At 42.5% G+C, this 26,513-nt stretch overlaps 1 protein-coding gene across 1 annotated transcript in view; it reads right to left on the minus strand.

Annotated features, from left to right (window-relative positions):
• Positions 1-26,513, minus strand: part of BRINP2 (BMP/retinoic acid inducible neural specific 2) — a 111,794-nt gene that overhangs the window by 32,272 nt on the left and 53,009 nt on the right. The window contains exon 2 of the mRNA XM_054455240.2: positions 20,082-20,426. Within this exon, the coding sequence (XP_054311215.1) occupies positions 20,082-20,350 (269 nt within the window). The 5' untranslated portion in view covers positions 20,351-20,426. The remainder of the gene's footprint in view (positions 1-20,081; positions 20,427-26,513) is intronic.

The raw sequence follows: 26,513 nt of genomic DNA on the forward strand, positions 1-26,513 counted from the left end.
CTCAGAATTAGGCTCAAGTGGGTATGGTGGCTAGTGCCTGTAGTCCCAGTTACTCAGAAGGCTGAGGTGGGAGGATCATTTGAGCCCAGGAGTTTGAGTCCAGCCTGGGCAACATAACAAGACCCCATCTCAAAAAATATGAGGCATAAGGCCTCAGCCATAGCAGTTCGAGTCCAGCCTGGGCAACATAGCAAGACTCCTGTCTCAAAAAAAACATTAGGCATAAGTACTCAGCCACAGAAAGGTTCAGACTCTAAGGGCTCCCAGTGGTTTTCTCTTCTACCCCAATAAGTTTCTTCTTTGCCCTTTGGGTCCCTTCATGGAACCAAAATAATGGAGAAACATCTGTGAGTGGTGTTTGAGCCAGAAAGTGGTAAAAATGTGCTTACAGAACTTATTAACCTGGTTCTTTCCAGCATCTGCAAACCTTAGAGGCAATACTGGAAGGCAGCCTGAGCTATTCAAAGAAGAAATGTTCATTTCCGATTTTTCATTTAGCAGTTTTTCCCCCAGTAATAGAATAATCAAGGCTCTTTTTTTTAAACTAAGAAAAGGATGTTTTCTATATATCAATTATATTAACACACACTGCTTCAATTAAGCCATCATCTTTGTTTCAATTAAGATATCAAGTAAATCCCCATTTCAATTTAGCCATTTCTCCTAAAATCTTCTCCCACTGTGTTTGTTACACAGTAAACAGTCTGAGAAAGCAAACATTTCTAACAGCCCTATAGTCCCTATGTAAAGTGTCTTTAGAATAGGAGTGGCCACTGCATTCAGGGCTGACAGGTTGAGCCAAAGGGTAAAGAGAGCTCTTCCCTGTGGACTTCGCCTGTAAAATGCATTCACATTGCACATATAAAGCGTACTTCAGTTAACTGCTATAATTAACAAAAATTCAGTCCATTTTCCATCTTCCTCTAGCATGCTTTAGCTTAGCCTAGAGTGAACAATATGTATTTCCATGAAAGGGTGAACATACACATAAAATCATTAATAAAAACCAAAACAATGTCCAGGAAAGGGATAACCCAGCCTGGAAGGTATAATCCAATGTGTTAAATCAGCCAAGCATATCAACACTCAGAATATTTTAGATATAATGATACCTAAATAATCAGTGCTGAAGTAATTGTAGTTATCTTTATCCCAAATTGCATAACACTAGTGGTCCAGATTGCCAAAATATGATGCTTCTGGTTGTACATGAGTTTAGGGATTTCCCCAAAATCCAAAGGGGCCCTGCAATAGGAGAGTTGAACCACAGCCATGCCAGATCTCAGGCACAGGAGCTTCAGCAGGGTTTTGAGACTGGGCCAGCTCTGGGTTTGAAGCAAAAGGGTCTCCGATGAGAATACTAAATGGCCACAAATGTTCCTAATTCAAAAGATGTAAATAAAAAGTGCTGCCTCTGACTCAAGCTACTGATTCTTATGTCAGCAGCCACCTGCAGCACTATGTTACACAAGGTCAACAAGAAATCTCCCAGCAAGAATCCCCCTGCAGGGTCTCGTGCCTGAAGATGAAAGGCTCAGAAAGAGCACAGCTGGGGTCTTCCAGCCCAGGTGCTGTTTGCAGCAGCTGCACACAGAAGCACCACTTTCCAGGCTCATAAACTGAGAACATTGACCTGGCCCCTGTGAAGAGTCACTACCTATGAAGCCTCCCTCTCTATGCAGCCTTAAGGGGGAGAGTATTAAAAAAAAATACACACACACACACACGCACACACACGCACGCGCGCACACACACACAAACTGTACCTCAGTGAAGCTGAAATCTAGAAGTACAGGTTGAGTGTCCCTAATCTATAAATCTGAAATCTAAAATGTTCCAAAATCCAAAACTTTTTGCGCATCGACATGATTCTCAAAGGCAACACTGACTGCAGAATTTAGAATCTCACATTTTCAGATTAGAGATGCTGATCCAGTATAATGCAAATATACTAAAATCTGAAAAAAAAATTCAAAATATTTCTGGTCCCCAAAATTTTTTGGATCAGTGATACTCAACCTGTAATGAATACTGTAGCCTACAATGTGGGTGGTTGTGCTATAACTTCACACGAACAGCCAGATTATTCTGTTACCAGTTTTTTAATAGATCTTTCGTCTTTCCACCTCTGCGGGGGAAGCATGTTCCGGCCCATTTCCAAGTCCACAGATAGGGCTGTCATTTGGAAAGTCACATCCCTGTATCCTAAGCATGCAGCTCTATCCGCCCCCCTCCACTGTGGCACCCCTGCAGGCTTGGCACCAACCTATCCTGGTGTCAGTGTGCCCCTGCATACTAGGAGACATTTGTTCCTCCTGCATTAGACTCCAGGCTGGGTTTACTGAGGAGGAAATCAATGCTGCTTCCAGCAGAGCCAACCAATCACCGCCTGCTCACTATTCTGCGTTTCTCAGAATTGAGATACTGTGGGGAAGTCTTAAGGCAGCCACGGAATCCATTTTGCAAGCAATGACAGAAGGAGTGGGCTGTCAGGGTAAGGACATTGACCTCTATTCTTTGGCCCTCCTGATCTATTTCCAATGATCTATCTTTTGGGGACACCCCCTCCAACTTTTAGTGCTCAAAAGGACTGCAGTGCTGAAAGAGACTGGGCTATTATTCTCCAGTTTGAACCAAACCGGTTTTCCCTGAAAAATGAAGGTAAACACAGGACATGTTATTGAATAAAATTTTTAAGAACTCTGGAGCAAAAGAGATAGACTGGCCTTAAGCCAAGGACATAGTTTTCTTGTCATTTTTCCTGGGACTTTACTTTATCTACTTAAACTGTCAACCAATGACCCATGGGAAATTTTCTCACATACCAACCAGTTCTGGGTAAGTTCAACTGTCTTTGTTCTCAGAGCCTTTATCTTGGAGATTTGCCTTTCCACAATTAGCTTGAGACTTGCCAAATTGGACAGAGGAAACTCAATAAGTACCACTGAGTGTCACACTGCTGATTTTCATAAAGAATTTCAGACCCAGGAAGCCTTCTCTTTCTTCATTTTTCTACCAATGTACCTCACATGCAGAGCTACTGCTCCCATCACAGAACTCAATCCACCAAGCAATGACATCACCATTTTGTCTTTTTCATAGGACTCACATTTTTCATCTTGAAAAACTCACATGAACAAGAATAGCCAAAGCCAACATGTACACTGAGTGATGCCAGTTTTTTACCCAGTGACTCAGCTATGATAGTTTCACATTCTCTATCAAGCTGGACATTTTAGGGGCTTAAGGATATATCATACTTTGGCTCCAATACAGAGGCAGTATTTCCAGACATGTCACATGACCGGGAGATTTCTATCTCAACAACAGATTACTGTAATGTACTTTGGCTATTAGAGACTTTACTGCTATAATGAATAAGACATGATTAATCTGAGCTATAAAAAGAAATGATAATAAAAACCATAATCCCATATATTGGTGTAGTGCTTTCCTGAGAGATTGGGGGGAAGTCTTAAAGCAGCGATGGAACCCACTTTGCAAACAATGACAGAAGCAGTCAGCTATCATGGTAGGGACATTGACCTTCTCTATTCTTTGGCTCTCCTGATCTATTTCCAGTAGTCTCTCTTTTGGGGACACCCCTTCCAAATTTTATTGCTCAAAAGGACTACAGTGCTGAAAGGGACTAGGCTATTATTCTCCAAACAGTTGTCTTGATATCCAAACTGTTTTTTGCACACAATTTTTACACACACTTATTTTATCTATACAGGGACCTTGGGAGAAAGGAAGAAAAAATATCATTAATCAACTATTAAGGTTTTACATGTTAACACATGAGGAGACAGAGAAACTGAGAGAAATGGTTTGCCCCAAGTCTCAGTTGACTAGTGGTAGAGTTTGACAAGAACCTAGACCATACTACCAATGATTTTCTGCCTTTGTCTGTGACCTGTGTTCAAGCTCAGGGAGTACTGTCCACCTTTGTCATATTTCCCAGGTAATTCTTTTGGCTTGTTTACCACTGTGGCTGGGAGAGATCCCCAGGCAGGAAGGCTTCAGTCCAGGAGTCGTTTGGTTAAGTAATATCTCAGCCCTTGCAACTCTTAGAGACACAAGAGCAGAAATGAGGCCACCTCTTCCCTGATGTCCTGGTGCTGTCCATCTTTTCACTGTCTGGGAGAATTCAAGAAGCCTGGCATGGAGGTAATTTAGCAGCCTGCTGTGTTCTCAAACAACGGCCCGTAAACAATGATTGGCCAATTTCATTCTAATCTTCCCAATTTTGCTCTAATTAAAATCAAGCTGCAGCTTTCAAACAGTTTAATTAAGGCTGATTGGGAGAAATGGGAGAGGGGAGAGTCAAGCTTAAAGGAGGAGGAGGAGATTACTGTTTGGCTATTCTCACACTGCCCTGGTGGGGCTTGGGGACATAGGGAGGGCACTGAGAGTGGTGTGTTTATAGAATCAACATGAAAGACAACAGACCCACTGGAATGAGGGCCCAGTGAATCTGTGTAACCAGAAGGAATTGAAGAGGGAGCTGAGACCTGTGTCTTCCCAGGCACAAACTGTCAGATCCTTCCTGACATCCCAAACTGCTCCCCAGCATCTCATCTGCTCAACTGTGGAGAGCATGGCTCTGTTCACCACTATCTGCCTCCCATTGTGCTTGTCTTTGCTCAGCAAGTGGCCCATGCGACGCTTCTCCTATCAAATGTCTTCATGAGCTTCCTTTATTTACTTGACTCCCAGAGAATTCCCACAGACTGGTAATTCTTTCCATTATTCTACAAGTTTATTCCTTTTGCAAAGAAATAGCCCCTCTGGTATTTTGGTGCATTTAATTTTTATATAGGCCATTCTTCTTTGGACTAAATAGTTTTAGTTCCTTCAACACAGTTTCCAGATTCCTAGGCCTACATGCTCCACCTTTTCTGCTTGCAATCTAGCTTGTCAATGTTATTTCTTTTTAAAGATGGAAACCAAAATTGAACACAATCTGGTAGATATATTCTGAGCCACTGAGAGCACATTAGGATACAAGATCTGAATACATCATTATCACCATCACTATGACCATTATCATAGTTTCAGTTATTAGTGAGACCCTCTGTTTCTAGGAATGGAAGTAGATGCTTTATATATTTTTAAATTGTCACTATAATCTTACAGATGTCAGTGTGGTTGATTGAATCATCATTCTCGCCAGTATTAGAATGCCCTTTGACATATTACTTTGCAATATCACTCACTTGTGAGGAGGGAGCTTATTTCCCTCCCTCAGTGATATTGGGTTTGGCTTTGTGACTTTGCTTTGGACAAAGGAATGAGGGCAGAAGTGACTGTGTGCTGATTTGGGGCCAAGACCTCAATAGATACTGCATATTTCTACTCTCCATCTTGCATTTCTGCCCTTACTATGAGAACTGCTTCCTCCAGGTACTGCAGGTGCTGCTCTTTTAGCCTGGGCCCCGGAATAAACACCACTAGAAGAAACACCTAATGGCCTCCTTGCAGACCTGCAGCATGAAGCAAAGCTAACCCAGCGAACCTGCACATGCATGAGTAAGAATAAATTTTGTTTTTATTTTATTTTTTTGAGATGGAGTCTCACTCTGTCACCCAGGCTGTAGTGTAGTGTAGTGGCATGATCTCGGCTCACTGCAGTCTCTGTCTCCCAGGTTTAAGCAGTTCTCCTGCCTCAGCCTCCCGAGTAGCTGGGACGACAGGCACATGCCAACACACCCAGCTAAGGAATAAATTATTTTTAAGCTACTGAATTTTGCTGTTTTTTGTATGCATCATTGTAGCAATAGTTAAATGACACATACCACAAGCTTTAGTCCTATTTTATAGCTAAGCTTGTTGAGGCTCAGATAATTTAGGACACACACAAGGACACAAAGATAGGTAAGAGGTGAAGGCAGTCTATGCTGTTGCTGCTATATATATTTTCTTTGTTAATGCAATTGAATATTACATTCATTTTTTAAAGACAAAAATATTCTTTGCTAACTGTAATCATATCATCAGCCAGTATCCCATACTTCTTTCCAGCCGCAGAAATTTTTTTCACAAGTGTCACAGCCAAGTCAGGTCTCTTATATTTGTGACATTGACATTTTTAACTTCAGTTTAGGGCTTTACATTTCACCCTCTTTTTGCATTCCACTCCTTGTGGCAGAGGCTGGAAAGTTGTTTCCAAAGATGTTTCCATTTTCCTCCTGGGCTCACAGATGGACAATTTCCCACCCCCACCCCCACAGCTTCCTCTGCATTTAAACATAGCCATGTGACTGAATTCTACAGTGGAATATGAGTCCAGGTCTAGTCCATCAAACCTCTCATGAAATCCTTCATGCTCTTTCTCTTCCCTTGTCTACCAGGATCCAGGACTCTGAGGCCCTAAGGAATGGCAGAGTGATGAGGTAGAAGGAGTCTTGGTCCTGAATGATTTCGTGAAGCAATCTCCTTTTATGTCTCTCATAAATTGTATTGGAGTGTGACATGAGCAAAAACATTAACTTTCATTAAGTCACTCAGATTTGAGGACTGTTTGTTTCAGCGGTTACCCTACTTTCACTAATACTGTCTTGATTGTATCTATCCAATATTCTAGCCTGATGAAACAATCTTGGCTCTTGATCTCTTAACTATATTGCTTAGCTGGATAAGGGTTCAGTTACTGTTGTTATTGTCCCTGTGGTCAAGCAGCCATATTCCCATTTCTTCTCAGCTCAGCAACAATCCTGTATGTGGTCTCCCTTCTTCTTGCTTGTTGGGTCTGGGGGGAGATGGTGTTGGTCTTGAGGCCTTGTCTTTTATGCTGTGGGATCTTGGTGTGTGAGTCATGCTCTACGGGGAGAATACCTGTCACTGTTAATGATTTATTTTTGAACTATCTACAACTATAAAATCAGTGGCTAGATTAACTCAAGCTACAGTTAAGGAGAGCAGTATGTAGACTGTAAGTGATAAATCTGATTAATGTACAGCGTTCTATGCATAAAGCGAGTCTGATAGAGTAAGACTACCTATTCTTTCTTCTTTCTCAATTAATCTCTATTTTCTCCCTGTACTCTTCTCTAGATTTCTCATTCTTTTTTTTCATATTCACTAATGGGCAACTCCTCACAAAATGAATAAGCATTTAGCTAGAAATAAACCAAATCTTTTTTTTTCAGTTATCACCAAATAATCCTATAAAGAAAGTACTATTATTCCACCAATATTACTGTTGAGAAAAAATGAGGCTCAGAGATGCAAAATAATTTACACAACTAAAAGCAGCAGAACTGCAGTTTAACCCAGTCAGTCTGATTTTGCAATTTAAACCGCAATTTAACCCAATCAGTCTGATTCTAGAGCCTTGAGTCTCAACCACTTGTTTACCCGCCTTCATCTAATTTCATCCTAGAACATCCTACTTCTACTGAATGGCTTCATCCTCTTATTATGCCCTTATGTGTGGCAGACATGGTGCTGGGGTCAGGAGATATAAAGGTGAAATAAGACATGTTCTTTGCCTGAAGGAGCTCAGAGCCTAGTGAAGAGCAAAGAGAAATAAACAAGTGCACAAAAAGTTCATATGGTAAAAATATGAACAAACTGATGGGGAATCATAGGTAGGAGTAACTAACTCTTGTAGGAGTCAAAGAAGACTTCATATGGCGATGATAATTTAGATGAGTTTGAAAGGTGAGAAGGAGCTCAGAGGAGATAAAGAGATTTTGGGGTAGAGGGAATGGGTTATGGAAAGACACAAGACATCAAGGGGGCCTTCTGTGGGCAAATCTGGAGGTGTTCATTGGGACTGGAACAAAAGAAAAACAGGAAGAAATGGTGGGGCACAATCAATGGCAGAGGGTCAGTATTCATTGAGTATTTGTTGAAATAGTGAATGAATGGATTTGGAAGTGAGTTTTATGCTAAGAAAATGGGTTTGGGTTTTATTTTTTGGGTACAGACAGACCAACAAGGACTTAGGCAGGTTGCATTAGAGAAGCAAGGAAAGTACAAGTGATAGACAATGAAGCCAGGGGAAAAGAAAAGGGGCTGGATTTGAAAGACAGTTCTGTGATAGAAGCCACAAAACTCAGATGGGGAGAGAATGGATAAGAGGCAGGAGTGACAGTAGCCAGGTGGCTGTTCATACTGGAAGCACAGCAAAGAGTGTAGGAGATACAAGTGTATTAGTACCTCATGAGTTCAGTTCTGGCTATGATTTTACCACACAAACTAAATCTAGGTATACAAAATCAAACTGAGTAACAGCTGGATGTAATCCTTTGAACTTGGATGAGAAACCTGTATTCTCTAGACACAACTCCAGCACATTTCCAACGTTCCTCAAAGCACAGAGATTTCAACTCCAGAAGAGTCACCCTGTGTCCTGAGGTGTGCCTGTGACCTGGCATGACTGTCGCAAGTCTTCAACAATGGCACAGAAAGCAAGAAGTCAAAGAAGTCTGGGGAGAGGGAAATGCCTGACCTGAGAATCTCTAAAATGAAAAACTAATATTGATCCATGACAAAATTCTTGAGTACTTTGAAATGTGAGCAAGCAAGCAAGCTCCCTAGGAGTCAGAATTGGTTTAGGAAGAAAACCTTATGTCAAAATAAATTTCATGTATTTTCTTTATGAAGAAAGATAGAAAAGGGAGAGTTGGGGAAAAACAAACAAGGACAGCTTGTGAAAGAGAATGCGAGAGGAGGGGAAGGAGGAGGAAAGAACCTCTGGAAGGAAGTTACAAAGTGCTAACGAGTCTAGGAATTGGGGAGAGTAATAACTGTTTTCAAATATCTAGAGCCCTGTTGTGAGGAAGAGACAGTTAGACTTATTCTAGAGAAATAAAAGAAAGCAAAATCAGGACCAATAAGGGAAGGTTATGGGAAAAGACTATGATTCGATTTCCAAAAGATCTTTATAATGTTTTAGGCTGCTGAACAAAAATTGGCTTCAGTGGTCTGGGCGCGATGGCTCACGCCTGTAATCTCAGCACTTTGGGAGGCCGAGGCAGGCGGATCACAAGGTCAGGAGATAGAGACCATCCTGGCTAACATGGTGAAACCCGGTCTTTACTAAAAAGACCAAAAATTAGCCGGGCATGGTGGTGGGTGCCTGTAGTCCCAGCTACTTGGGAGGCTGAGGCAGGAGAATGGCATGAACCCGGGAGGTGGAGTTTACAGTAAGCTGAGATCATGCCACTGTACTCCAGCCTGGGTGACAGAGCGAGACTCCATCTCAAAAAAAAAAAAAAAAAAAAAAAAAAAAAAAAAAATAATTGGCTCCAGTGAACACCTCATGGCTGGAACTGTTCAAGCTAGGACCAACTGACCACCTTCTTGAGTGTCTGCAGAGTGGTTGTCTTCACTGGCTAGGAAATAAGTGATGTTAAGTTTCCTTCTAACTCACAGATTCCGGCATCACTTAGCCCTGATTTGCCGTCCCACATTGTCAAGCTTCCTTCCACACCCAAACCCTGTGTAGCTTTGGCCTCTTGTCCCAGGCTAATAAGTCCTGTGGTTTTCAGATTTCATCTTCTAGCTTGACTGTGATACATAGGCACCAACATGCACACATCTATCCTAGTGGTTGCAGAAGACAAAATAATGTATTCTCAGCCTCCAGTCACATTTCTTTTATGGAGTCCCACCTGTTCCTGAGTTTCTCAATGAACCAGGCCAACATTCAAGGACTCTCACAGCCTCTTTTCCCCTCTACTCCTCTTTTTTAGTGTTGTTCTTTTTAATTTAAGGATGGCTCATTGAATTTTAAGTTTTAAAATTATTCTTTAATCAACATATAATAATTGTACATTTATATGGCACAGTGTAATATTCCAATCCATGTATGCAACATGTAATGATCAAATAAGGGTAATGCCCTCTTTATCAGACTCACAATTTAGAACATACACAGAACCAGCCAAGCAAGAGCCTGGCTTATGATGCTAAAGTTTACCTCTGTTACTAATAAACCAACTATGTAACTCATGTCAAGGGATCATTAGGTGTTTACATGCCTCTGTGGATCCAGGAGAACTCACTCCCCAAAGAGACTTTCTTCCTATCCCTCCTTCGTCACCAGTGTGTCCCCAAGTGAGGCAGAGGCTCTCCTGGGAGACAGGGAAAATGAGAATTCTCTAGGGCACTGGGGCTCATAACAAAGAACTTGGTGAGCAGTGGTTCTGGCTACCTCATTTTTCTCCCACCAGGCCTCCTGCCCAGCCAGTAAGACTTCTTACTCACTCTGATTCACTGTCACATCCAGAGCTTGTTTGCTCTTTGCAGAGGAGGAGGAAAGAGGCACACTTCTGGGCTCAGAGGAGAGCTTGGCAGGGTGGCAGAATCATAGAGCATTAAACAGGTACAGAGGAGAAGACATGGCTGGGAACCCCTGCCAGATTCCTGCATCTTCTCCAAAACATATAACAGCCCTAATCTGTGCACAGCTATACCTACAAATCTTAAAATATACTCAGGGGCCTCAGCCTCTATGTTTCTCTCACTGCTTCACCTGAATGCCTAGTGTGCTGTGGATGTGAAGGCAAGTGGGACTGTAACAGAGCATACACCAGTCTCATCACTGTAAGAAAATTCAAATTTACAAAGTAGACCAATAAGCAGAGATTGCATGCAACACCAAAGGTTTCTTCTGGCTTTATGAAAATACTCCCTGAAATATAAGACATTTCCAAGTGGACATGTGTGTTTACAAATCAGTACCTACCTGATTCTAAAGTCAGGTGGTAGGGATTTACTTAACACTGAATTTTTATAAGCCATGGCCAGGCAAGAAGTAAGATACTGCATCTTGGAAATGGCATTAAGTGTTCCTCCAGGAGAGGATTCGATTTACAGAAATTCGATTTACATTGCACCCTTGTAGAAACACACCAGCAGTGCACAACCAACACATACAGAATTTGCTGTGGGTGCATTGTTTCAGGAAGATCCATCTGTGGCTTCCTCCCACTCAGGGTTCCCTGGAGCCTAAGCACAGATGGAAAACTCTTGTGGAAAAAGAGAACGAATGACAGGGTCTTTGAGGGAAATGGGTCACCCTCCAGCCTTCTGAGGCCTGTCTTCTGCATCTCAAAGACCTACCGGGATGCCTAAAGAAAGGACAAAGAGCCCCAGCAACAACCCGAGACACTGTTTCTCTCAGAGCATTAAGTAGCCCAGGCTCAGTGATTTATTTCATTAAATAATTATCATTAATGGACAGGTTCCCTGTCTTATTGGTTGAGTGCTGGCTCTTCCTCTTATCAGTTATGTGACACCCTCTAAAACTCAGTGTCCTCATCTGTTATATAAGTGTACAAATAGCAGACCCTTGTGGGGTTCTTACTAGGATAATTTTAATTAATGTTAATAAAGTACTTAGTAAAATGGGCATATGATGAGCATTTAATATATGTTAGCTACTAGTATTCATTAATGTCATTAACATCTCATAGTACAGAGAGAATGCTTTCTTTCCCTAAGTTAAATAGAAATTTTGACCAACTATTTTTTATTTTTTCAGACCATCTATTTTCTTTGTCACCTTACTCTTTTCTTCCCATGGGAGAACTGGGGAGATTGGCGAGAGCCTGCTGTTTTCATCCATATTTCTCAATACTGTGTAGAGTTCATGGATTGAGACCCCAGCTCACAAAAGGCTCTTGTCTCTTAGACATTCAAGCCCTGCAATGGGAAACGCTTCTGATCATGTCCCCCTCCTCACAGTCAGCTCACTTGGCAGAGCTGTCCCTCTGAGGTTTCTGGCTTGTCCCATCCCCACAATCCAGTGATGGCTTCTCTAGTTGCTTCACTTAGGATTAGGCAAACCAATCTGATGGACAAACCCAGCTGACTTTAGTTTGGGGCAAAGGCAGGATTGTAGGACTGGCATTGCCAGCTCTGACTCAGGTCCAAGCTGTCGTCTGCAGCCCAACTTATCTTCAGTTCCTTGTGAGCAGACTCAGCTGTTTCTACTCCCAGAGGGGAAGATGGTAACTGGCATAGGAGCCAAGCTCCTCTCACCTAGACTTTTTACTATACCACAGGCCTCGCCCACTTCTAATCCTTTGCATACGTGGGTCTTCCTGGAAAGCAGAACTCTCTGAGGCCTGGGCTCTGTCTCCTTCAGGGTGTGTCCCCAGCCCTTGTAGAGTGGCCAACACATACAAATCCTGGATAAACATGGGCTGAATGAAGAAACACCCCACCCTGTGCCACTCACTGTTCTAAGCTCCATATACTGAAATGATTTTCTTGTGGGATATGTGGGAAGCTCTGGGGTGAGAGAAATGTGGCAGAAGCTGAATAAAGAAAAAAATATTGAGAATCCTTGACCTAGAAAAAGCTATTCTCTTAAAGAGAGAGAGAGAAAAAGACCATGTGACTAGACAGCATCCCTGTTGGCCTGCACCTGTGTCGTGACAGTTTCCGAATGAAGTCTACCTCACTCCTTTCTACACACACACACGTCTCTAGGAAGCAATTCATTCATGAATAAAATTAATTATTTCTAGAAGCAAAATTTAATCCTCTTTTCCTCTGCCTGACTGACTCAAGATCTCTTACCAAATCTCATCTGAAAACAAAACTGATCTTCCCTTCCCCCCTTGGCCATCCTGAATGCTCCCTTCCTTTCTTCCAAATTTTTATTTTCACATTTTCTCTTCACAGATCAACTTTGCAATCTTATCTCAAGCCAGGGTGGCTAACCTGGGTATAGCCCCCAAAGACATGGGAAAATGTGTGGCAAGAGCCATTGTGTCCTGGGGAATGCTTGGGACTGGCATCCTAAGAATTCATTCTGACAAGCATCCATAGACCAAATCTGTCCATCAATCACTGAGAATGTATTAAATGTCTTCTTTCTAGCATTTGAGGTGATGCATCCCAATGCGTTTTCTGATGTGTATGCTGTCCCTCAAACTGGACTGCTAATCTCCCAGAAATCAGTAGTATCCTGTTTTGTCTGTCTTTCGTATTCTGCTATAGTGCCTAGAATAATGCATTGCACGAAGGAGATGCTCCATAAATACTTGAGAGAGGATCAAGTGTGCAAAAGTATGGTGTGGTGACCTTACCCTGAATCCAATTGCTTGAGCATAAATGATGTCAATTTTTATTTGAACCAGTAGTCTAACAGGACCTTAAAGCACTACGTACCATCTTCTCACCAGGTGAGAATTCATGCTCCATTTTTCCAAAGCAGGAAATGTAAGAAGTTGCTTTTGGTCCTACTTTCTCTACACATGCAGTGATTTTTACTTCATTTTACTTACTCCTAATGCTAGAAAATGACATGCCTCTTCAGGTGAGAGTTTTGTTTTTTTTAATTGCACCCTGGAAGAAATCAGTGTCTAAGAGACACTTTTGGCATTTCAGAGAGACAAAATATGGCATAAATAACCAGTGGGGAAGAACAGGGAAAGGAGAGGCATCACCATGCACTTCTTGACATGGGACTGGCTGCTCAGTTCCTAAGCCACATCTAGTGCTCCCATGACTTTGGTTACACTGCTCCTGTGTCTACAACACCATTCCACAAGCCTCCACCTGGAGTCTCTAGTCATCCATCGGTTTTTGCCTATGTGTTACCTTTTATTCCAGCTTTCCTTGACCTTTCTGTGCAGAGCAATCTAGCACTTCCTTACTTATCTGTAAGTGCCGTCAGATCAAGAACTCTGTCCACCTTGTTTATAGTCTATTATCAGAATCTAGTGAAATAATAAGCACCAAGCTGGCCCTCAAAAATGGGTGTTGAATGAATGACTATGTCTCTATATATGTTCTAGAATTATAGTTGTTTGTTTATGTAAAATTTCTCCTTGCTCCAAGACAGCAGAATGTTTTTTTATTCAGTTATTTGTATGCACATAAGAGGGTTCCATATAGGTCTGCTGCACTGATGTGGTATGTTTCTATGCCAGAAGTGGAAATAGAATTCTGCCCAAAGATAAGGCCATGCTGGGCTCGTCGTCCAGATACTTCTGGGTTAAAATTCCTTGGGTGAAAGGCTTAAGATGCCTTGTGCTGCGCCTGCTATTTAGGTTAGGTATTTATGTCACAGGGCCTGTGTGTTTAGGCAGTACTGGACTCTTCGCTAAAGCAACCTCTAAACGTTTTGTTCTGTCCCTGTCCTACCTTCTCACCCCTATGGACTGAGAAATAGTGCCTGTAACCAGAACTGCAGGCTCATTGTTGCCATATCGCCTCTAATTTTGCTCTAATTTAAATCACAATACCAGTTGGTGTACCGTTCCTTCATCGCCTTCCATGTCAAGAAACTCCCTCATGGTCAAAACGCAAACCCGGTGAAAAGTTCAGAGATCAACCATTTTACTTTGGGCCTGGTGGTTTGTGCGGAAGAGCTAACCTCCTTCCTTTTTCACATCCACCTGAGAACTACAACTTCCCTTCTGGAGCCCTGAAGCCGCATGATAATGTAGCCTTTCTCTACCTCAGTGGCTGTAATGCACACCTCGGAAATCACTGGGATTTACCCAAGCAGACTGAAGTTGTCTTTGGTTGCCGTTTATTTATGTGGACTGTGATCTCTTAATTGGAGATGGTGCCTCTCCCAGGGTTCGCTGTTTATCCAAATCAGTATTTGTTAGTCAGACAGACGTGGTCCGGATGATAAATCAGCTCTGGAGCTCCTCCTGTGATTGCTTCCACAGCTGCTATCTGCCTCCTCACCTCCCCATCTCCTGGGAGGCACCCACAGGCTGCTTCTAGGCCCTCCAGCCTTTTCTGCTGTTCAACTTTTCTCCCAGCTGCGGTACCTACTCTTATGAGTTCATATGTCTTGGCACTAATAACTCCTAGATTTACCCTCTCTGGACTCCTATTTTATTTTATTTGTGATGCCTCCTGTAAATAGTCTTGCTGCTGCAAATGCCTCATGGGGGATGCTGTCTTTCCAGTACACGTTCTGTGCTTCTCCACCCTCTTCATTTTTGCTCCCCTCTCCATCTCCAAATACTTAGTATAGACAAGTGCAGTACTCCTCAAGCTCTGATGCCATCTTGTTCACCTGGGGATCCTGTTAAAATGCAGGTTTTCATTCCTTAGGTCTGGGGAGAGGCCTGACGTTCTGGATTTTTAATAAGCTCTCAGGCGATGCTAACGCTGGTGGTCCAAAGACTGCACTTTGAGCATGCTGTGAGGTTGGTCAGCAAAATTTACAAGATTGCCAAAAATTGGGTGAGCACTTCCTTCACGTCTAAGCTATTGCCAAGTCTTATTTCTTATCCTGATGAATTCCAGATATTCTTTCTTAGGGTTGTTGCTCCGGTACCTTGTTTATTGCCTCATTCACCAATCACCTGATTCTGTCCCTGGTAGCCCTACAGCTTCTTAGTGTTCAGTTTCATTCTACAAATCTGCATACATATCCCACAATATGATAAGACTATGATGTCCCTTTTAGTCAATAAAGATATGTATTTAATTCTGTTTTGTTTTCACTTCTAACATGTGGCTTCTAATGTATCCCCAGACCATCCCTTTCCAAAAAGAGGTAGCTAGAAATAGATGTGATAATGACTAAGGTTAATATTTTGGAATTCCATTCAGCATTGCTTTCCTCCCAACCACTCATCGTTCTCTTTGATTTCCAACTTTCTCTCTTAATGTTAATGTATTCCTTCCGAGTTTTAAGTGTTTCATCATAGTGGGTTGGATTTTGTCCAATCCCATGATTATCTCTCTATTAAAAGCTTAATACAAAAAAGAAATAAAAAAAAAAACCAGACTGCTCATTACTTTGATTTGTAGCAAAGAGAGAATGGAACATTACCACTAGATTGTTTCGAGAAACCATATTTACATTTGCATCAGCTCAATTTAAGTGCCTGATTAGGTGCGTGTTATGATGAAGATGCACTTACCAGTCAAAGGGAGGTGGCGTGGTCTAGAGTAATAAGCAGGAAACTTCAAGTCAGGAGCCCTGAGTGCTATTTCTGGCTGTGACTGGCTACCTCTCTGACCTTGAACAAGTGCATTTCACATGCCTTAGACCCTAGTGGCCCATCATAAGGCTGCTGTGAAAAGTTGGTCTCTAAGTGTTTATTGCAGTGGGGGCTATGGAATGGAGCAAGGTAAGGGGAGCCCGGAAGTCACACATGGAACTGGAGACAGGACCTCTGTTCTTCTAGCTCTTAACATGAGCCTATTAAGAGATGGATCTGAGAAGTAGGGTAATAGATCAGATCTTGTTTTGACAAGGCTCAAAGACATGCTGAGAGGTTGGTCAATGTTCAATTTACAAGATTATCAAAAATTGGGTGAGATGCCCAAGCCCATCCTGTTATCTAGGAGGGCTTAACCAGAGTGCATATGGTCTCTGTTCTCTTCATGGTGTATCCTGAGACTATGCTTTTCATCCCTGGGACAAAGGAGCCCGCAGTCACCGGCCACTGGAGGACATGCCTAAGAATGGCCTGCTCGGTGAGCCATCCTTAACTTTAGACACAAGGGCTTGACCTATGGCAACTTTAACATATGCTGGAAACCATCTTGCTCCCTCTGGCAGCCCACAAGGCCAGTAAGAGTGTGCCCCAGAGAAGATCCAATTATTCTTCAATTGAGTTCCCCTCCCAGCAAAGAGCTGAATTGAAGAGTAAAGGTTAACATGCTTTAAAAAGGAAAGCAAGAGAACAGTGTTCCCCCTTCTAACATAGGCTGTTGAATGCTAGGCCCTCAGCAGACATTAAAGCAAAAAAGCACCTATGATTCTCATCTCATTATCCTTCCTGCATAGGCTAATTTTTAGAGAACAACCTAATAATAATCGGCAGTATTTATTAAGCACTATCCTAAGTGCCTACATCAAATACTTCCTTTAATTTTCACCTTAATCCATTAGGTAGGCACTATTACTGTCCCCACTTTACAAATACGAAAATTGAGGAACAAGAAAACTATGTAATTTGCCCAATATTATACAGGTGGAAAGTTGCAGCTCCGGGATTAGAACCCAGGTCACCTGGCTCCAGGACCGTCACTCTTAAGCACCTATGTCTGTATGAATACAAATTTGTAATGAAGAGAGCAACAATCTCTGGAGGTCCATGATTAGAGAGGCTGCAGCTATCCTAGAATGACTAGTCATCTCAAAGTGAGAGCATACTCCAACATCCTAATAAGAATAGGTGTAATTTGTAGTTTAATGTTAGAAACTTGCTGTACAATTGTTTTGATCTGTTCAACAGGTAGAAGAGAAGGAGGGTCTCTTTCCTATGAAAACTTCAAGTGATTCTGCACCAAATATACTGACCCCCTTGAATTATAGTTTTATTCTTCTCTACCACAGTGCATCCGCTTATAAATGGAAGACACATGTGGCTACTATCTGATTTCCATGCCCCAAAAGCTTCCTTAAAGGGTGAAACAAAACATTAATTCTGTTTGAGACCCAATATTTCCCCTTTAAAGCATTTCTGATATTCTCTGTTGTTGTTTTTTTTTCCCCCTCTTTCAACTCTTCTGGATTATGGGAGAGAAATTTGAGGATGACTGTTGATGTATGTTTTACCGGTTTTCTTTGACCTGCTTTAGTCAATGCCAGCAAGGTCCTAAATTTGCCAGAGGAAATTGCCACTAGATACAAAGTGTGAAGGGATAAAAATGAATTCCCACTGGGATAATGTAGAGCCCTACAAGTGCCCATGAGCCCCCATTTTGCTTCATCACTAAAGGCAAAACTCAAGGAATGCTCCTGAAGCAGCGGTGTGTGACTATCCTCTCTCTGCCCCACCAAAAGTTCACAAATCAGAACACTACACTCCTGTCAGAATGACTAGTTACTGTTTCCCCAAGTACAGGTTCATGTGCAATAACTGACCCCAGAGAAACAGAATGGCACAGTGTAGGAGCTTGTCACATTAAATGATCAGAAAACCATTACCAACTGATAGAACAGTTGATGGTGCAGAAATGATTACAGACACTCCCCGTGGGCCAACTCGGAGCTGCCTCCCAGGCGCTAAGTGGCTACCAGGCTGTCCGGAAGAAAACTCTCCTGAGGGGATAAGGAAGCTGAGAGTTTGTTCCCTCTAGTTTCTACAGCTCCTTGAAGTGGAGAGTGGTGTTAGGACTCCCAGCCTGACTTCAATTCCAATACACTTTTAAAAATTATTTTTGGTGATAACAGTGCTTCTGTGAGATTTGGGATAAACTAAAAAGTCTAAGGTAAATTAAATCTTATTTTACTGGACTGGAAGGATTCTCTGCTTAAGCACATTCTAGAGTGGATTTTCTGATTTTTTGGAAAGATTGAAAAAAATTGTTTAATAAAGAGAAGGTCACCCTGAATTTGCCATCTAGAAAGTGTAGGGAGGCATCTTTGAGATTCTTAGGTGTTTACTGACAGCTGAGTTAAACCTCTATTCTGTTCCTCTTCTACTCATCTGCTTTTACCCGAGCAGGTGTCAACTCAGCCCCTCCCAGCCTGAGTTGGTGCTCTCTGCTTCGGTGATGCTATGTGAATTTCTGCTGTGGCCCTTGGAAGATGGCAAGGGCCAGAGTCACCAAAGCAGGGAGGGTGAACTGCAGTCTGTTCCAGGACCAGACTGCATCTAAGCACAGTGGGAGAAAAATGGCCTGAAAGGAGAGCTGGGTAGGTGATTCCTAAGAGTAGGATTTTGTTTCTATGAATCTCTGGGTCCACAAAGTACCAGCCCCTCAAATATCTCTGACCTTGCTCCTTTGTCTGCACCCAAGTATGGGAATTTTGAAGCAGACGAATGGCCTCTATAAATGGCCACTGTTTTACCATTTGGGAATCTTCTGACACTGTACTGAATACTCTTAAAACCATACTTCTGCGACCCCTTACTAATCTAAACTGGTTGCGTCGTTACTGCAGATGTTAAAAAAGAACTCCCAGAAAAAAGAAAATGTCTCTAAATATATTTTCAGAACCCAGACTCTGCAATCTGCCTACTTGCGAGCTAATCCTGGCTCTACTATTCACTAGCTTTGTGCCCTTCAGCAAGTTGCTTAACTTCTTTGGGCCTCAATTTCCGCATCGGTAAAATGGGGAGAATAACTGTTCTTCCAACATCAGGTTGGAGTTACTTTATATAAGGCATGTAAGTTGATAAATCTAGCAAGAGGTCCAAAAACATTAATGTGTTCATATGACTAGAAATGCATATGCCAAAATGTTAAAAACAGGAACCTTTAGTTGCCAAAATAATAGATGGTTTTGTGTTTCTGTTTCTTTTTGTGCGTTTTCATGTTTTTTCTTTTTGCATTAAAAACTAATTTTAATTAGAAAATAAATATCTTTGAACAAAGAAACAAAATCAGCAAGGCTTCCAGGGTTATCTAAAGATACAGGTAAGGGGAGAAATGGCAAGGGGGCAAGTGGACAGAGGGATCAAAGAGAATTTTGAGTTCACTAGTGCACTGTGGGAGCCCTGGAGGTGAGCACGTGGAGGAGCACTCTATTTTTGAAGTGCAGGTCCAGCAGCCAGGAATATGCGCCTGGCTTATTCCACCTGATGATGGATTAGGAAGGTCTCAGGAGTCTGACTTTCAGCTCTGATGCATCTGGGGATGGGCCTAAAGGGCCTAACCCCTTTTCCCCACAAGGCCTGTGGAGCCTGGGGTGTTGACAAGGGTAAGGACAGGTTTGTTCCTGACCCTGCAGGGCTCCCCAGACCTCTAAGGCAGGAGCTGGAGCTGCCCTTCCTTTGTTTGTATGTTTAAGTAATTACAACTCATGAAATTATCTAACCCATTAGTTAAAACCTGGCCCCAGCATTTGACTCTGACCTCCTATGGCAGCCTGGGCCACACACTGACTCCAAGCTGCCTGATTTGTCCTCAATTTATAAGCAGCACAACCTATAAATAGAAACCCTTTTGCTAAGTTCCCCAGGAGGCATCAGCAGGTTTTCCAGCTTGTATGTGTTTTCTTCTTTCTTTTTTTAAAAACTAACATGGTAGGCTTATTTTCCCTGCCTGGTGTTCCTCCAGCTTTCACCTCTAGTTCAGTTTGAGGGCATTCCATCCTGCTTAGGGGTTTGGGCCAGCACACCAGCAGGGCCTGTGCAGGTTGGGTTCTTAGGGAAGCCCCTGTCTCAGTGGAGGCCCCCACTTACCTATAAATCCTGTACCTGGTGGTGAAACCCTGGCGGTACCGCTCCATGAAGTCAGCATACTCCTGAGCCCGGTGGAAGGGGCCGCGGTCTGTGAGCAGCCAGTCCAGGGGATGCTGGCCAGCTATGGAGGCATGCTGCTCGGGGACCACAGCAGCCGCCGTGGCTGAGACAGCCAACACCCAGCCAGGCAGGCCCAGTGCCAGCAGGGCTGTCCATGGGGCCACCACCGGCCGAAGCCCTCTAAACCGAGTGCCACACTGCCACCTCATGCTTCTCCCGGGCGGTTGGTTTCTTCATTCTCTCGCCACGCTCTCCCGCTCCGTGCTGCTCCTCCAGGGCTCAGAGCTAGAAAAGTACAAAAGGCGTTGTCATTTGAGCGCCCTGGTCTTACTCCATGGGCCTGTGAGCATCACATATAATTGGGTTGGGCCCATTCCGGAAATCTTTTATGCTAGTAACATAACTTCATTCTGGGCATTTAGCTAAGCGCTTGAGGTACATCATTTCATTTAATCCTTAAAACCAACCTGTGAGGAAACACTATTGCCATCATTTCACAGATAAGAAGATGAGGCTTAGAGAGAAACTTAAGAAAGTTACTTAAGTTCACACAGCTATTAAGTGGTAAAACCAGAGTTTGAACTCAGGGGATCTGACTCTTAACCCTTATGTTATGTTGCGTCCATGCATCCTAACTTGACGCACTCGACACCATCCATTTCTGTCTTCCTCTTCCAAAAATGCTCAATCTGTTTCTGCAATTGCCTGAGACTATGGGCTGCCTCTCGAAGTTTGATGTAAGGTGAGAAGCAACCCATTTTTCTGGTGGAGAACTGTGAGGTAGAAAAGTACTGAAGTTCCTTCCGTTGCTGCTGAGAAGCTGAGTGAATGTGGGCAATCACTTCCTTCTCTGGGTTTAATGTATAGACAGCCTTGAAGAGTTCATTTCTAAGACCTCTTCCAGCCTTGAACATCTGATCTACTCTTTTATTGAAGGTCATGTGGGATGGAGTTGGAATGGGGAACTCAGATATTGCATATAGTGTCATCAGAGTGGATCATGCACTCAAGGATATCCATCATCCTCTCACCTCACCATGCAGCTTGAGAGCACCACGAGGGGCAGGGCTGAGTAATAACTGCTGTATCTTTCTATACCAGCTCCTGAGAGCAGACCTTCACACATCGTTCTTGAAGGAATGAATGAGTGCCTGCCCTGCCCTCTCTGAGTTAGACGGAAGATGCCAAGAAAGTAGTAAGATTCTGGCCTTCAAAATTCCTGGCTGCTTCATGACTTATCACAGGTCTCTGATTTCCAGTGCCTACTCTTTGGTCTGAGAACAGCGAGTCACCTTTTTAAGTCTCTGGGCAAACACACGGGACCGTTCAGTACTATGGGGCTTCTTGGAATTGTGATCATTTCCTCAATCTTTAATTCCTAGCACATGCTGTCAGAATCTGCCCATCTCCCCTTGTCAGCACCAATTCAGTGTGTGCCAGAATGACTTCCAACCCCCAGCACCTGTAGTTCATGGCTTGAGAACATTCTCTGACTGCCAAAGCCCAGAGACAGGCTCCCTGGGGATGAGGCAAGGAGTGTTAATTCCCTGGCGGTTCCAGACTCTGGTAAGGGCAGACAATGTGGACTTCAGTACTTGATTTACGTCCCCTGCCAGAGTCCCCCAGGGCACTCTGGGCTGGCTCCAGTTCAGAAAACCACCTGACTTCCATCGGATCAGTGTGAATCCCAAAGGGGCTGCACAGAGGCTGGAAACAAACATTAATTCTGGAACTCTCCCAGCCTAAAGGTTGGCCTGAGTCTGAGAGATCCGTGCCTCACCATTCATACAGGATGCTTTCAGAAGAGTTGCAACCCCTGCTTAGAAGGATGGAGGACACAGCATGAGCGGCTGGACGTTCAGCGTCATTCCTTCACTCCAGCTGGTGGGTATTGACCACCTCCCATGTGCTGGACAGCTCTTAGAAGTTACCACAGTTCTCACAGAAAGTTTGTTAAATAGCCATTATTAGTATGTTTATATTTTATTGAGACCCAGAATAGTTGAGCTAAGAGACTGCAGAAGTAGAATACGAGACTAGATCTGGCTCCATGTCCAGACCTTGATAAAGAATGTAGTACAGCTTAAGGAACTATAGAGCAGGCGGTAAGACAGACCCTCGCTTAATGAACTAGAGGTGGGGGCTGAAAGAAGAAAGAATAACAAGGCAGCTCCTGCCCTACCAGATCTTCAAACATGATAAAATTCCAATAATTAAAACAGGTGATACTGGCACACAAATTGGACGGCAGATCAATGCAATAGAATAGATAGCTCAGAAATAAACCTTTTTATATATTAGAACTTAGTATATGAAAAAAAGCATCAGAGACTAATTGCATGGAGGATGGAATATTTTATATCTAATATTGGAAAATTAGTTCCAGTTGGAATAAAAAGTTAAATATAAAAAATAAAATCATAGAAAGAAGGGAAATCCTCAAATGTTTTATAATAAGCATGCATTACCAGGAAAAAAAAAAAAAAACTCATTTGAAACTAAAAAGAGGAATCGGCTTTGTACATAGAGGGTGTAGGCATTTTTTATATGGATGCAATCTGATGAGGATGCCCAAAATATTTCTCATGTAATCATTCACATATTCATTTATTGAAGAAACATAAATTGAGGGCTCCTAAGTGCCAGACACTCTGCTAAGCATTGACAATACAAAAGCAAGTGCTCATTACATTACCTGAAATTCTAACATTAGCAATTAATTCCTTTTACAAAATATTGTTCTATTTTGTTTAAAGGCATATTGACAAAGGGGATGGGGAAATGTTCATTTTAAAGACTGCAGCTGCCTGATACTGGAGACCAAAGCAGCCAACACAGCAAGGTGGAAATGCGTGGACGTGGGTGGGAAGACACTGGAACACAGAATTCCCAAATGACCAAGATCCCCACACCCTTCTGTGCATGCCCTCCCCTTGAGTATGGGCAGGACCTGTGAGTATGATGGGATGTCACTCCCATGATCTGGTTGCTAATCAGTTGAATTTGAGTTATGATTCGATGACTGCAGAGTGCACTGAAAGTCCAGATGGCAGATAATATTTTAGATCATGGTGGTGGCAGTGAGGACAAAGGTTTCTGAATATCCTTGAGCAATACCCGGGGTGGAACTGACCTACTCAGGTAAGCCTTTAGAAGAAAGTGAAGTGTCAAGCTTCTGCTGGCCTGGGGAGTAGCAAACAGCCATATGGTGAACTGCTTATGGGGGCCACACGACTATGAATTATAGTTGGGCTCTGGAATCTGAGAGCAATTGGTAGCCAACAGCTAGCAAGAAAATGGGAACCTCAGTCATATGACCTTAAGAAAACAAATTCTGCCAGTAACCATGTGACCTTGAAAGAGGATCCAGAGCCTTGGATAAGGACTGCTTCCCTGTCTAGCACCTCGATTTCAGTCTGGTGACACCCTGAGCAGAGGACCCAGTTAACCTGTACCCATGCTCCTGACCCACGGAGACTGTGAGATAATGCTTTTGTATTGTTTTATGCCATTAAGTTTGTGGTAATTTGTTGCACAGCAATAGAAAAATAATGCAGACACATAAAAGATAACTGTAGGCTCTCCCATTCTGCAAAAGGCCTGGCCTATTGGGGGTTCTTCATGCTCCCTGAAGACCAGCTGTTTTTCTCTGCCTGAGAAGAAGCCAGTGTGGCAATTTCTTGAGCAGAATGGGACTGATAATCTTCCCTAACTCAGCTGAGTCACATCACACCCTGCCTGCCTAGTTTATGGACCCCTTCAGGTCAGAGACCATAAGTGGTTTTCAAAAATATTTGATGAATCAATTCCATGTATTTCATTGTGGGGTCATTGTGAACTACTGAAAACATGTGTCCTTGGCCCAGCTACTTCACCCCTTGGTGCAGTGATCTCCTGTGTTGCAATATGGTGGTGTAGTCACCACCTCACCTAGCAGGCGAGGGTTTTCTAAGGACAGGTGAGAGCACACGTGAAAAACCTGTGTGCTCTTTGAGAGAAGAAAGCTATATTAAGTCAACGGGTGCTTCTTGTTATTCTTTGTTTGTAATTATGCTTTTTCAGAACTTACAACGTGCTAGAACCTGCCTGGTTATAGGAGTATCAGCTTTAGAATCAAACAGTTCTGATTGCTGGGCCAAGTCTGCTGAGCACAGCAAGAATGCCTGAATTCAGTGCTGACTGCTCCTCTCAAAAACCTGGCCTTGGAATCATATGGTTTCTGCTTCACTGATTTTTCTCAGGATCTGAAGACATTTTGACTAAAAAATCTCTTTTTAAGAAAGAGAAGTTTTAAACAGGTTTCAAAACTTTCTTTTAAAAAAATCCCTAGAACATGTTCCTTCACCTTTTAAAAAAGGACAAAATAGTTGCTGCATTGACAGTTGTGTTACAATCAGGCTTTTTAAGGGGAACAGCTTTTGGCCATTTCCTGTTTATGCTCCACAAATAATATCACTAGAAATTTTGCCGCAGCAACCTGTCAAGCAAATTTTAACTGTCTAAATCCTCACAACTTCCGGTGGAACTCCTAATAAGCAGCAAAATAAAATAGTTAGTACCTCCCCCATCGTGCTTCAGTTTTTCCTTCTTGTCCTGAAGCTGACTGCATAAGTAAGCCTCTATGTTATATGCTAGGATATTAAAGTAATGGCTAAGCGAGTTCCTTTATGAAAAGAATTATAAATTTACTAGTGAAAGCCAAATCATTTCACTTACTTAGACTGCACTTAAGACGGTTTTACATCTAAAGAAATAATAAATTAGCTTTGCACCAAAGGTAAAGGTAAACCAAGCCATGGGTTTTCCTTTGTTAACTGCATCAGCTCAAATCTGTTCTTTAAGCCATGGATTAAATGGGTCACAGCTTTGTCAATGGAAAAAAATCATGTATAGATGAAGTCACATGAGAAGTAAGCAGTGCAGTCTTCAAATGGTAGAGCTTATAGGAATCGTGTCTCTACCACTCTCAGATTATTACTCAGCTGAGGATTTCTTGGGAAATTTTTTTGCATCCTCCTGTTGTTTTTAATATCCATTTATGCTAGGCATGTCAAAAGATGATGCACTCAGGATTTGAGGCATTAGCTGCTGGGGTACCAGATCTTGGCAGTTGAGATAGAGATTTCTTCATTGAAAATTATTGCCAAGGAGGAGTTATATCTTGGGGAGTTAAGGATCTAACTTAGGGAGTTAAGGATATAAGCTTAGCTTATGGCTAAGCTATGATTATAGGCCTGGAGAAAAGGTAAAATAGGTATGAGAGTAATATTGTATGTAACAAGATTGTTAATGTTAATTATCATTAATAAATACCAATATAAGTCATTTCATATTTGTGAGGTAGTTACTGCTTATGAAGCAGAAACAATAAAATCACTCTTTTTAACAGATGAGAATGCTGAGGCCAGAAATGGATAATTAAATTGCACAAGGTCACAGATTTCAGTGGTAGATTGAGGTCTACCTATCCTAGATCCCATAGTATTTATACCGCACAGCATCAGTTATATGACTTACAGCTATTTAAAAAAAAAAAAAGGAGCCTTTGCCACTTACAAGTTGGCTCCCACAGGCAAGTCACTTCCGTCTGGGACCTTCACTGTATCATCGGTAAAATGATTTATGAGGTCAGGTGATCCCACCTGCTGCTGAAATTCCACAATTCTATGCAAATATAAGGGGCACATATGTAAGGGGAGAGGCACTATGATTTTAGTCTTCTTTGGAAGGAAGCTCTGTGTTTCAGAAAGGGACTGAAACATAAAAGAAGCAGGGTATAAAGCAGGAATTTTTGCCTGCTGGAGCAGTGACATTTCATAAAGTGATTAGGCAGTGACATTAAATAAGTTTTCAAGCCATTTAAGTGGTTAATTGGCCAACTCTGTTGAGGAGATGTTTTCTTGAATAAATCTGAAGGTGTCAGTGGTTAAAAAAAAATCACAGAAAGTGTTATTTGTTCTTGTCATCCGCAATATCTTGATGCAAAACCTCCTGTTTTTACAAGAAAGGGAGGGTAGATAAGAGAGATGACAGGACATTCTTAAGAGCAAGGGTGGATGTGGGGGTGCTATGAGCTCAGATCTATGGCTTTTATTCTTCCCTCTTGTTGCAATAAGCTGTCAACTTCAACAGAGACTAACCATGGTGCTTTTGCCTTGACGATGTGCTCCTGGTTTCATTTTGTAGAGCCTCATTAGGTCCCATAATTCTCCCATTTGAACTCGAGCAGGGGTGACACATTTTGTCACTGCCCTCCCCAGGCTCCATGATTCGACCTTCAGTGTCACCCTCAGGACTTGCATGGAACTGGCAAGCAATAGGTGATGCATTTCCCCACTGCTGGTCAGGAATGACTTAAAATCGGTGAGGGTA

This window comes from Pongo pygmaeus, chromosome 1 (genome assembly GCF_028885625.2).
Source record: "Pongo pygmaeus isolate AG05252 chromosome 1, NHGRI_mPonPyg2-v2.0_pri, whole genome shotgun sequence".
NCBI classification, from domain to species: Eukaryota; Metazoa; Chordata; class Mammalia; order Primates; family Hominidae; genus Pongo; species Pongo pygmaeus.